Source organism: Protopterus annectens, chromosome 10.part0 (assembly GCF_019279795.1).
Source record: "Protopterus annectens isolate FY-2018-M chromosome 10.part0, PAN1.0, whole genome shotgun sequence".
NCBI lineage: Eukaryota > Metazoa > Chordata > Ceratodontiformes > Protopteridae > Protopterus > Protopterus annectens.
Genome location: NC_056744.1, coordinates 1,273,672,648 through 1,273,686,927, shown reverse-complemented (window position 1 = coordinate 1,273,686,927; position 14,280 = coordinate 1,273,672,648). Strand labels below are relative to the sequence as shown.

General features: G+C 37.7%; 1 protein-coding gene across 1 annotated transcript in view; it reads right to left on the bottom strand.

Moving 5' to 3' along the window:
• Nucleotides 1-14,280, bottom strand: part of LOC122814267 (oxysterol-binding protein-related protein 8-like) — a 716,151-nt gene that overhangs the window by 70,969 nt on the left and 630,902 nt on the right. The window contains exon 15 of the mRNA XM_044086861.1: nt 3,423-3,608. Within this exon, the coding sequence (XP_043942796.1) occupies nt 3,423-3,608 (186 nt within the window). The remainder of the gene's footprint in view (nt 1-3,422; nt 3,609-14,280) is intronic.

Genomic DNA, 14,280 nt, shown 5'->3' with positions numbered 1-14,280 from the left:
TTCACCTAACTGAAATTTGTCTGTATATTAATTGCTTACCATTGAGATTTGCCATCTGAGATTTTTAGGAAAGCTACATACTCCAATAGTTTTTTACACTATGAGAGTTCCCACCTTATAAACAGAAGAAAGCAGTGGTGAAAGGCAGTTTGTGAGGGTGGCATGAATGGTCAGATTCTTTGATAGATTCCTAAATGAGTGCGACACTTTGAAAGAAATATTTTTAAGCAGGGAGTATCCCGCTATTCTTGTGAATGATGTAACGGGTGAAGTAGTAAACAAACGTGAAAGGGGACACTTTTTGCCCCTCCTGAACCAGCAAGAAAAATATGGTGACATTATGCCGAAGTGTAATGCTGTAGGTAATATTGACAGTTTGAATGTTGATAGACCTAAAGATTCGGATAGAGGGTGTCCTGTGACACAAGATAACTTTAACATCGCATTTGTTACAACATTTAACAGTTCAAGCAAGGGTATTGTGGATATACTTTCGAAAAACTGGATGGTAATGACAAGTGATAGAGAAATTAGGGAGTCTGTAGGTGATAGACCCATTACTGTTTATAGAAGGGGTAAGTGTTTGAAAAATATTTTAGAAATAACCTCCAAGGGACCAATGAATGGTAATATGAGTAAGTGTGGTGCCTGTAATTATTGTCCTTACATTAAGGAAGGCTGTATTTTTAATGTGAATAACATTAATATAAAATTAAACAAAAGATGTTCATGTAACACTGAGAAAGTAGTATACTGTGCATTTTGTTTAAAATGCCCTTGTTTCTATATAGGAAAAACGGAGAGGAAGCTAAAAAATCATATTTATGTACATCTGAGGGATATAAAAAATAAAAATGATAAAAATGCATTAGCTAAACATTGTATTGAATTTGTGGACCATAGTTTTGAATTTGCCATCATTGAAGCCCTTGAATTAGATAAAAGAGGGGGCCCCTGGATGTTAGTATTAAAAAAACATGAGGCACTTTGGCAAATTAAAACAAATGCCACACAGTGGCCAGGCTTAAATAACTCATTGTCACTGTCATGCTTTCTTAAACTGACAGCCTTAGATAAATAAGGTTTGGGGCTCATAAAAGGAAGGTGAAACATCTTTTATCTTATCTCATGCATCAGCCATTGTCCTTTTATGTCATGCTGCTAGCTCAACTATTTTACTTATGGTTTTAAACATGTTTTAAAGAGTAATATGTAAAGTTGCGGGATTTTAAATATTTAAATATCTAAATCTTATTTAAGAAATATTTATGTGTTATTTTATTTGATGTGTTTTATGAGCTATATGAGACATGCATTTACATATTTAATTGATTGTGCCTTTGGGATGGTATGGTGCAGTAAATAGGGGGCATGCATTTTATTCAAAATGATAATATAAAAGCAGTTGAATAGCTTGGTATGGTATTCTGAAGAAGTCTCTGAATAAGCAGAGATGAAAGCACTTAATTTATTGACTTTTTTGTTTTATTTTAAAAAAAAGTGTATTGAATAAAGCTTTTCTATGGACCTGGCTTTATAGTGTACTTTTTTGGGATCCCCAGCTCTGCTTAGTGCCTTTTGGTGTTTAAAATTCAAAATACATTAAGGACAACATGTTTATGTGATTAGGAAACAAGATTTGACCAACACATTATACAAACACTCTATAATGTATCCCAATTTTAACAAATTTGTGTTTTTTATCCTTGAAAAAGTTTATCACTTTGCTAGGGAAGGTGACTGGAAGACATTTTTGGAGACCAGGGAGTTTCACTAGAAAGTTTTGTTGGATTCAGCTAAAACCCCGAAATTAATGAAAATATTTCTATTAATTGTTTACTGCAGTCAAAAAAAGGGCAAGGTTATGAACATATACTTCTAATCATTAATATGTATATATGTGTGATAGTAATTGAGTGTTTTTGATCATGTGATTTTGCTTTAACCTTTTTAAGTATAAACTTTTGTGATGTTAAATGTTTTGATGATGTTCTGATATTGAGGGGAGCAAAAGCGCTTAACAAATGTTTATTAAAAGTTTTTGACCTTGTCTGATCTGCAAAATTTTGGTTATTAGTTCTTGGTTTGCTTTGTTTTTGCAAAATTGCTCTGTTTATTAGTTACTGTTTTACTCAACCTACAAGCTTCCTTGGGAAGCTTCTTTATACCAATATTCTTTCCTGTTGGAAAAAATAGCAGCCTCTAAGGTGAAACAATATTTACCATTAAGTGTAATTTATGAGTATCAGACCAAGATTGAGGATTGGAAGCTTACTTCTGCTACCGTAGGGACGGTGTGCTGCTCTTTTATTAAGATACAATATTCCCCTATTAATCTCTGGAGCACTTTATATCCTTTTATTAAGATACAATATTCCCCTATTAATCTCTGAAGCACTTTATATCCTTTCAATAAGATGCAATATTCCCTGTATTAATCTCTGAAGTACTTTATATCCTTTTATTAAGATACAATATTCCCCCTATTAATCTCTGGAGCACTTTATATCCTTTTATTAAGATGCAATATTCCCCATATTAATCTCTGAAGTACTTTATTTCCTTTTATGGATTCAAGACTATGTGCTACCAATGCAATTTTCATGGAGTTTTGGTGTGGGAAGATTTCTTGTGAAATCTATCATGATGTGGACTGCCTGCTAAAAATTCCATGAAATATAAAAGTGTCTGTGAATGGTTGTGTTTGGAAGTAAGATGCATGGAACCTGGAACCATTGTTCATGTGTACAAGTTGTTGCAAGCTTATGAAGACTGTTTATTCAATACTGCAATAGGCTGTTGTGTCTTTTCCAAGGATGCTGTATGAGAATAAAGTGTGATATCTTTCCTTGCATGCTAAACTTCTACATAAATTAGTCAGCTGTTATTTATAGCATATCATGGAATGGTTAATGTTCCCATGTTTTGTGGAATAAGCTGCGGGATAGCACAATTATTTTGAAGAAAGTATTTCTTTGGCTATGGCAAAAATTTGGGGTAGTTAATTACCTAGGTTGATGTGTTCTTTTTGCAATTTGATGCACATTGTTGCATTGCGTGTTTTTCTTTTATACTACCTCTCTCTCTCTCTGTCTCTCATGTAACTAATTTTTTCAGCATTTTTTTTCCAATTTTGTAATGAAATTTAATTGTCAGTTTATTCTTTTGAAAAAACCCAAGGGAGCCTTTCCATCAACCTGAGATACAACTAAATCAAGCATCTGTTTACTGTCTCATCCGAAGGCAGCACACTCAGGAGTACAGCACCATCTTAATATTGCACTACAGAGGCAGTAGTGACGAATGAATCTGCATTCCTGGTATAGGAGCAGAGCACATCATGTTCTATCAATAACTATGTTGTGTTAATATCTCAGGTACTAGCATTGTTAATAATAAATAACTTTTTCTGTACAACTCACTCAGTATATTTATAGTGCCATTTTCCAGTGGTCATATCTTGCTGAAATAGGTTGCAGACCCATTTGTCACTCTTAGTCACCCTCTCTTTGGCAGCCTGCCTCTGTGCTTCCACTAAATTAAACTTCTCATTTGCAGCTGTTATATGGTCTTCACTGAGTACAGCTTCCGTCACTTGTTGCCAGAATCTGAAAGAACAAAGCAGTTTAATAAGAGAAAATTAAAGAAAACTGAAAAGCTTTGATGTTTGACTACTCATAAGATATCTTTACAAAGATTCCAGGTATAACATCCAGACCCAGAAAAACAGAATGGCCACAATGTGGGGTACAACAGCAGAATTCTAAGCAATGTCTGTTAGTGGCTAACACTACCCTACATCACCAGATCTGTTCATATATGACTACATAATTTCCGGTATAAAATGGAAAGTGGTAACTTTCTACCTTAACACTTTCTAATTAACAGCTCCAATAAAGTAATCACTAAGGACAGAATCATTTATGATTAACTCAGTTGAAATCTGTAGATAGCTTGCAAGAGCTGGAAGAAGGACCTAATAATGTCATTGGTTCCAGTTTCTCAGGCACCTACAGTAACCCCAGTTTTTTACGGCATCACACCTTCTTACTTCTTGATCTCACCTCAATTGTTAGATGTTGGAAAAGGTATGCTAATAAATAAACAGTGAACCTGTATTACTTAGTCTTTCTTGGTACAAAGCAAGAAATGATAGATCAAGTCGGATATTACAGTACTTAGAATGAAAGGCCTGAGATAAATATTCATGTTTCATCTATCAAATACGGGGGAGATGACCCAATGGCTGAGATGCCTCTTCTCCAAAACAAAAAGATGAATGTCCTGACAATACCATGCATATCAAAAGATCTGTCATTGTGGGGGCTTATGAAAACCAAGATCATCATCATGGGATTTAATCTGATAACAGAATATCTAAGATTAGCTGCAGACAGGACTAAGAATTGTGTATGATCAATCTCGTTATAAAAGTGAACTGGTACATTCTTTACCATATAAAATTCTTACAACTTGGTGAATATGTAACCCAGACAGTTTCCTGATTGTGATAGGAGTTTGAGGCATTCTTTTTTTTACATTTCACAGTTTGAGATGAGTATGTATTCAGTAGACACACACACATATAAGAAAATGTTTTAGTGACCTGAAATTCATTTGTACAAGGAGATCCTAATCCTGCCATCAAGTTACACCAGGCATAAAGTGACTGGAGGGCACACTGTCATGTTTTGAAGGGCTGTTCATGATGGCAGCAGAAACGTCTCAGACAGAGTGAAATTACCATAAGTGTCTTGGACTTTTTTTTTTTTTTTTTTTTTTTATGGAGCTTGACTGAAAGTCTCAGAATGAGAAAAAATGATGAAAGCGATTTCAGAGGCATGGGTGAAGCAGCAGCATGAGTTACTAAGTCTCTCTAACAAGTATACCTAGTTTAAGAGACAACAAAAGCAAAAAGGAAAAAAAGAATAGAGGACTAGAAAGAAAAGGGACCCAAGCCACCTTCCAGCACCTTATAGTGGTTACCCTAAAGACAAGTGTGGCTGTACTGTGGATAACTAGCAATGAGTGGACTTAAAATATCAGCCAGTCATTACATCCCCAACTTCTATCATAACTACAATCAGAGCAGAAATCTGGAACACACTTCACCTAAATATAAGCTCTACTACTAACTCTCACACTTTAATAAATTACTCAAAACCCACTTATCCAATATGTGGCTATACTCATGCACTAGCCCTTGGTTAGGATACACTACTTCTTTCATCTGCCTCTCCCCTCTATCTATCAGACTTCTCTAGCGTATTTCCTACTCTATCCTATCTATGCCTATTACTATTCCAAAACGTTTTTTCTTTTCAAATCTTTCTAGTTTATTTTGCTAATCCCTACACTCAGGATTTACAGCGTTTATATTACGCTGTCAAAAACTCAAACTGTCGACAGCGTAATAATCGACACGAAAATGCCGAAACCCCCGAACACACACACACACACACACACACAAAAAAAAAAAAAACACCCAAACACAACACAAACTGCTCTATGCAGGGGGGCAATCCCCCCTGCACCCCCCACTACTTAAATATACCAACTCTGAGATTGCACTACATTGCAGTAAATGGAAATCTCCCCTTATGCAGATTTCCATTTACACGCACAATGACTTTCGCTTTCGACATTTTGGTGCTGACAATATCAGCTTCGATATTGTCGGCCTTCGACAGGGTGAAGTAGACCCTATTTACATGGTATAGCCTATGTTAAGAACTTTTGGTAGACAAGTGAACTATTATTTCCCTCTGTTAAGCTTTGAAATATTAATAGTATCCCTCATCTGATTTTGTGGCCCTTAAACTGTTGTTCATCTCGTCATGTTGCTTTTCTAGCATATAACATGTGTCACTGTAGTGTCTTTGTTAAAAGTTTGTAAATAAGGAATTATGGAATGTAGCCATGCTTGTTCTCTCTGTTAACCATTGTCTTGCATTTGTAACTTTGTACAATTTGCTTTGAATTAATTCTATAAACAATAGGTTTTGAAACTATTCCGTGTAAAATATGCTTTGTTTTGATTTATATCTATGTACATATTTTTACAATTTGACTCGTATCAATGTATATTCTCTATGTTGTAATGATGTGGAGCTTTTTCCCCCCAGGTCTCCACTGAAAAAGGACTGTTTGTCCAGTCGGAATTTCCCGGTAAACAAATGTAAAATAAAACAAAATAATATATAACTAACTCAATGAAACTAAATCTGAACTAGTCTTGCTCTTTGCTGGTTATAACTGTCTTAAAATCAAGTGCTCTGAATCTACAGTAACACAGTAACAAGGCCAGCAGCTCAGAAGGCACAGAGAGGTGCAAGGACTTACCCCACTTTCACAATGTTCTTACAACACCAAACTCTGAGACACCTGTCCAGGGACACTCCTTATTTGGTTCCATAGTAAAATGCCAAACATAATCCTAAGTAAGACGATTCTTTACACAAGTGTGATCAGTATCTGTTTATTTTGGGTTTGGGATGGCATATGATCAATACTGCCTCTCTAACTACTTTTTCTATGAATTCTCAGAACTTATTGAGGATATCCTGTCCATTTGTTCAGAAGTGGCTGACTAAATTAAGGTCACAGGCTTCTTATGCCATCTGCTTCAATGGAAATCCTCAAAGAATAATACTGTGTCCAGAATTGATACTAGCCTCTTGTCAAATTTAGGTCTAATGAGAATAACTGTATGTAAATGTTCCTACAACTGTGGCATAATTTGTGGCATTCCAGGACAAAGTCCGTTTTTTAACTACAGTTCTGTAAATAAGTTTACCATAACAGTAAGTGTTTGAATGATCACTGCTGCAGTAGCCAAGGCTATATGGGTTTATATCCTGCAAGGATATAACAGCCATTCAGCTTCCAAAGCTTCATGATGCCTTCTTTGTGCCAAAATCACTAATTAACTTGAGCTTAGCTGACTAAAGAGACAGATTTGGGCACCAAGCCATTCATAGCTTTCATGCCAACAGAGAGAGGGAGGCTGACCCCTGAAAGGACAATGCTAAGAACAACATAAAATAAATGCCTGCATCCTGGCAATAATACCACAAGAAACAAAGGATGGAGGGACAAAGTGGCTACTGCAGCACTGATCATTTGAATAGCTACTGTTATGGTAAATTTACTTACACAACTGTACTACGTTCTTCATACTGATCACTGCACTAGTAATCTAAGCTATACGTGTAATTTACCATAGCTTACAAATTTTAGGAGGTGGAAGGATAAGAGCTTTGAAGCCCCTGGAGAATGGTCTTAGCAAAACCTGATCTAGACCTAGAGAATGAGTGAAGCTTATCATTTTTTGTAAAGGTCTGAAGAGACAACCAAGTACCAGTAGAATCCAACTCTTTCCGGAAAACCACAGATGAAGCCAAGGCCCTGGTAGAGTGGGCCTTAACCATGCCTGGAATAGTTTGGTCGTGGTAAGTATAACCTTGCCTTAGACAACCACTTGAAAATCGCTTGCTTTGATAAAGATTGTCACTTCTTCATACCTTCACAAATAATGAACAACTGATCGGAAGTAACAAAAGATTTTGTTCTGTCATGATAGTACCCAAGTTGTCTGTGGACATCCAAGGTATAAAGTATGCTTTGTTCTTCATTTTTAGGTTCAGAAAGGAAAATGGGGGGATGGATGGTTTGGCTTAATGTTAACTCAGATACCACTTTAGGCATAAAAGAAGAATTACTGCTCAAAGAAACCTTGTGCCCGTAGAAAATGAGCTAGGGTTGACTCACCATAGAAGTTTCAACTCAGATACCCTTCATGCAGAGGTCTGAGCAATCAGCAAAACTGTTTTCCATGTTAAAAATCTCAACCCAGCCAGGTCAGCTGGTTCAACTAGAGCAAGTGTTAGTTTCTCTAACACAAAATTAAGATCCCAAGGAGTGGCCACTGATTTTCAAGGAGACCTCTTACGCAAACCCCTTCAAAAACACTGTAACATGAAAATGCCTTGAAAGAGGAGAATCCATGGGCAGACATGCTGAAATGGCTGCTAAATGAACCTTGATGGAAGAGTAAGAAACATACCTCTCAACTGTCTGAAGTTGTGCCAAATGTCGAGATTTTTGCCTCATATTTTTGGTCTGTTCCTCATAAAATTTGTGATTTTCTGGCAAATCACTGGGATAATCTAAGGACTGAAGTCACTAAATAATGATAAGCATTTATTTTTTAGACTTCAAATCCTTCAGAAAAATGCACGCTAAGACAAATCCTGTTATTCCAGCAACTTTCTAAGTTTATAAGAGCACTATTTAAAAATATGTCCCTATTTTGCCCTCCCATTCTGTCAGGCTTTTTCCAGAATTTTGCACTAAGAGCTTGAGAAGTATGGTAAGAAAGGCCACAGGATAGCAATTCACAGAAATATTGTAAAAACTAGCCCTTAATGTGTGTTTGGTTATTTTGGCACCTACTAGAAAACCTTTTCCATTTGCAAATATACGATTTTATAGTAACTGGCTTTCTTGCTTCCATTGGTATTGACTGCACATTCTTAGTAAACAGTTGCCTAAAGGGAATTAAGACCCTATTATCCAGGCCGTAAATTGCAGTTGATTGGTGTTGTGGTATATCAAACACCCCTGATCTTGTGTGAGTTCATCCAGTCTGCGAGGAAGCTTGCAGGGATTACCCCTAGCTAAGTCAAAAAGGAGGGAGAACCACTGTTGTCTGGGCCAGAAGGAAGTCACCACAGGATCATAGGATCAGAGGAGGTTTCTAGGCTAATGGCCCTTGGGCCCTTACAAGCCTAGCCAAGTTTGACCTTTATTTTCACGATCAGCACCTATTGCCCTGTCCAAAAGGGACACAGGTGGAACCCCGGGGTGAATTTATGGTTACCCATCCAATCGTTCAGACTGCGTTTGAAGAGGGCCAATAAGGTGCTCTGCTTGACATGAAGTGGGAGTCTGTTCCAAAGGTATGGTAACCTCTGGGAGACAAATATGTCCCTTCAGCAGATTCTATTAATTTCACATACCAGGTTAGGGCCTTTAGAGAGAGTAACCCGTGTGTCATTTAACTTGCAGATATGCAGCATTTCCAATAAATCAGGGTTAAAGATTGCCCTATATGCAAGGCAGAGATCACCTTTGAGTAGTCTGTATGAAAAAGAATGAAGTGACATTGACTTCAGATGATCTTCATAGGAGAGATGCTGAAGACCATGAATTTTCCTTGTGAGGAACCTTTGTGGTCTCTCCAATTTCTGCAGGTGCTTGGAAAGGCATATACCAAAAGGGTGATTGTACTCAGTTATTGGCCTGATGAGGGAAGAGTACAGGGAGGTTATAACTTCTTTTTATTCTGGAGGCAGTGCCCTTACTTATGAGATGAACAATGTAGAATGCTCTTCTTACCACCATGGAGACATGGTGATTAAAGGTAAGGTTGCTGTCAACCTGTGTGCCCAGGTCTCTCACCACTGAGTGCATACATAGGGTGTTGTTATTGATGGGGCAGTTAGCAGGAACATCACTCTTACCAAAAGGGATGATAATACTTTTTTTGCATTGAATTTAATGCCATGACTTTGGTACCAACCATTTTTTTGTGTAAGACCCTCTTGCAGGATGTTGACATCGTTAGGAGATTCTATGACTGCTCCCAGTTTGCTGTCATCAGGAAACTCTGTCAACCACAGACCTTTAGTTTTAGCTTGTACTTTGGAAATAGATTTCAAACAGTAGAGGTCCTAGGACTGATCCCGGTGTAACACCAATGGTTACAGGTCTGCTGTTGGAGGTGGATTCCCCTATTTTGACTATCTGGGTTCTATCAGTGAGCCAGTTAACAACCCATCTAATGATATAAGGGTTGATACCTTGGAATCTTGGAAAAGAAAAGGCATATGCCTTCCAGGTCTTCTGACAATTCAAAATTCTGAAAATCAAAGTCACAGACGCATACACTTTTTTTTCATACTTGTCAGTAATCTTTCCATCCTTATCAGAAAGAAGAGGATTGCAATTAACTAAATATTCAGCAGAAGTAGGATTAACTAAAGCTATTTCTGCTGGGTCAGGTTAGAGAAGAGTATATAAAAACTTAAATTACTGAGTGACTTTATACATCCTATCAGACTTAAATGACTGAGAAACTTTATATATCCTGTCTGCCTTTTTACGGGCAGCTGGCTGATTATCAGGAAAATTGGAGGGAGTAACATACACATCCTCCAAAGTTGACAGAACTGCTGGAACAGGTGAAGATTCTGGAAATTCCTTCTGTAACAGTTCATAGTATTTTCTGAGGGACACTGAGAACACTGTGAGATTCTTGAAATAGTCTCAGAGAAAGATAAACCTCCCATGGGGGAATCAGAAACTGAGCTCTTCTCAGAGTCTGAATCAGAATCCTGAATCACTTCAGTAAAAGAGCTACCCCTCTTTATTTTACCAGAAACTATTTTTTAAGATGGATCAATAGCTTGATTTAAACCCTGTGCCAGACCCAGTAAATTACTCCTGTCCAAGTAATTTTGAGGGGGAGAAGACACATTTAGTTTTCTGTTCTTTCTTGACTGGAAATTGGGCCAACAGTGGTACTACTGGCAACAGCAACTTCCCCAAGGATGGGCACAACATTCTGACAAATCAGGGAAGCATTCCCTGTTACCTCTCCCAGGATGGACCAGTGGGTCTCTCCCTTGCCTACTGAGGGCATCCCAACAGCTGCAGAGGACATGGCTAACCCCTAGTCAGTAGTGGCTGTTGGTGCTACACCAGAGGGATCTGGGGTGAAAGATGAGTAGTCTGAGGTACAACTAATGGCTGCAGCAGAGTCAACCACCTGCAATTTAGGCAAATTGTTAGCCTGCTGTGGTGGCAAAGGCTGTTTACTTTTTCTTTTTGTGGCTGGAAGAAGGACTGACCATAAAGCTGAGAGTTCGTTCAAGCCAAAAATGGTGCTTCTTTCCTGAGGATAACATGCAGCAAGAGCTAGTAAAAATATAAGTCAAAAGTCACAGAAAAATATAGGAAGTACTTTGGCAGCTCCAAATAAAAAGAATTTCTGCACAAAAAAAAAAACGCTTTTAAGTTTTAAATTGACAGGAAAAAATAGTGCTCCTGTTTAAAAGTACAATACAGTTTCAGTGACAGTCCATTTAAACACAGATGACTAGCTTTAAAATAATGTTTCTGAATAGGAAAGTGTCATCAGCAAATATTTTTTTTAAATAAAAAGTTTTTTTCACTGAAGAGAATGTATCTACCCAGAGAACGAACAACACAGGTTAATTGTCGAGCCTCAAAAGCCTCAGAGGAGCATATTCTTTGTGGCAGAAAAGCTCTGAAGAGCTTGGCACCCAAGCCTGTCTTTTTAGTCAGCTCAGCTTGAGCTCAGTAATGGTTTGGGCATGAGGAAGGTGCCCTGTCCTTCATAATATCACAGATCCCACTTTTAATTACACAAATGTTGTTAATTGTGAAAGCTAACAGACAGAGTAATTATTATTTAAAAACTTAATATAGTCAATATGCATTACATGGCTTGAACCCAACTCATTAATGTATCATTTCCCAATTAATTCCCTATATATTTTCCTCTAACAACTTATTTCTCTATGGATGTTGTGAGGGCTGCCAGCCCAGCTAGCTGGAATTTTGTAAATAGTTCTATATTATTTATGAATAGTAATATGATTCGTATGATTGTCTTACAAATATAAGAAAACTGTGTGTTATGTGTATATTAAACTACTGGTGCAGACGTGTGTGTTGAACTGTATGTTCTGTACTGAGCTTCAAGAATGTAACCACAGTGTACCCTGCTGGAAAAGAGCAGAAATGTGTATAAACTATATGCTTATGAAAATGTATGTTTTGATGGTACAGGCTGGAACATACAGAGTTAACTTACAAACTCTCAAGCAAAGCAAAGAATTTTATGATGGTGTTTATCTCAGCTAGAAGACAGAATGTTTACAGCTAGGAGTCCTTTCTATTGTCTGGAAACAGAAATAATTACACGTTACAAATGTAAAAGTGTTTAACTGTTTTACGACTTCCAGTTTTAGGCAAACTACTGAGAGATAAAAATTTAGCACCTCTGTATCAAAAATACTTACATTTCTGTTAGCCTGGGAACTGAAGGCAGAGGTGACAAAGGATGATGTAATCTGAGATAACCCAGTAATGTTTGATAGTAATTTAAAAACTGTCTCAGAGAGTGAATCTGTGCATTTTGTATTTGGACCTAGAAACATTTACCCAGCACTTCTGCCTGCGTATTGCTCTGTAAGCAATAATTAGATTGCAGCCATTTCTCTTAGAGATAGATAGGAACTTAGTAAGATTAGTTTAGATGTTTTCTGTATTTATGTGAGACTGTCCTGCAATGTTGTTTTAAAATATTTCCTGTGATTCTGAGGTCTGTTGTCACTGTATTAAGTTATTGAGTATTGTCTTGTGCTTTTATTATTTTTTATTAAATATATTTAAACCTTTTAATTGTGGCTGGTTTGTTTAGAGATATTTAAGCTCTTACAGTACTTGCATGTATTTGGTGACACTGTATAGGCCACTCCTAAACAGCCTTAGTCTTGGTCACACTTACCATCTGAATAATAGTAACATTACACAGTAGAATTGGTCACCTTTTGGGAAGGGCCTTATAGTAGCTGATAAGGAGTGTTTGGTGGCAGCTGGTACTACCTTATAGTCTGGGCAGAAGGGGGCATAGCTAACGAACCTGTGCCAGCCTTCCCCAGGAGTGTCTGTTTGCTTGTATACAAATCAAATCTCAAAGTTTGATTTATCAAAATCTATTTTTTCAATCTATCTATCCAAAATCCGGGAACTATCGACCTATTAGCCTGACAAGCCTGGTCTGCAAGGCCATGGAACATATCATCATGGAACTCATAAACAAAGACATTGGTAACCTCCAAACTCTGGATCCCACCCAGTTCGGGTTTGTGAAAGGCAGATCATGCCTCCTGAACCTGATTGACTTCTTTGAGGCAGTCACTAAAGCCGCAGATGAGGGTAAGATTGTTCACATAGCCTATCTTGACCTCGCCAAGGCTTTCAACACCATCCCCCATTCTGGAATTATAGCTAAACTCACTAAACTAGTTATAAATCCCTACGTCACAAGATGGGTTGCCAACTGGCTCACTGATGATCCCACACTGTAAAAGTTGCAGACTCCAAATCTGACCTCAAAGCAGTGACTGTTCCTGAACTGTTTGAAAGTTTCTGTGAGGCCATTTTTGCTTGGGCTGAAGGAGGGTCTCTGTGTTCATCAGTGGCAGTGACTAACATTGAGCAGCTTCCCTGCCCCCCGGAGAGGTGGTTACTGACTTGAAACTGTAGTTTTATTGGCCACTAGGGGTCATTTCCATAACTCCTTCATCTTCCTCTCTTAAAACCTAGTTGCCTCGTGGTTTGAGCGTCTTTCAGGCTTGTTGGCTGTTGGTGAAGCACCCTCCAAGAGGAAAAAACGCTGAGAGAAGAAGGGAGCCACTTTTGAGATTTTAAGTATTTTTCTCTGTTTATTTGCTAAGTTTTTCTGCATAGCTGCCTAGCTTGAGCATTTTCTGGCTTGTTAAACTTGATTTCTGTATTAGTAGCTGTATTTAGAGCACAACCAAAAGCTGTTTGCTGAATTTCCTGTTTGCACTTAATTTTAAATCGTTTTTTTCTTAAAACTTGCATATTTTCTGTCCTTGACCTAGCACTCTTGTGTGAGGTCATTTACTGCACTGTTATAACTTGATATTACTTGTGAACCTCTGCTATCTCTGTAAAAACAAAAAAAAAATCTTGCTTTTTCCCACTTTTCTGAGAGTTAAAAAGTTCAGTTACAGGCTTGCTGTTCCTGAACTGTTTGAAAGTTTCTGTGAGGCCATTTTTGCTTGGGCTGAAGGAGGGTCTCTGTGTTCATCAGTGGCAGTGACTAACATTGAGCAGCTTCCCTGCCCCCCGGAGAGGTGGTTACTGACTTGAAACTGTAGTTTTATTGGCCACTAGGGGTCATTTCCATAACTCCTTCATCTTCCTCTCTTAAAACCTAGTTGCCTCGTGGTTTGAGCGTCTTTTCAGGCTTGTTGGCTGTTGGTGAAGCACCCTCCAAGAGGAAAAACGCTGAGAGAAGAAGGAGCCACTTTTGAGATTTTAAGTATTTTTCTCTGTTTATTTGCTAAGTTTTTCTGCATAGCTGCCTAGCTTGAGCATTTTCTGGCTTGTTAAACTTGATTTCTGTATTAGTAGCTGTATTTAGAGCACAACCAAAAG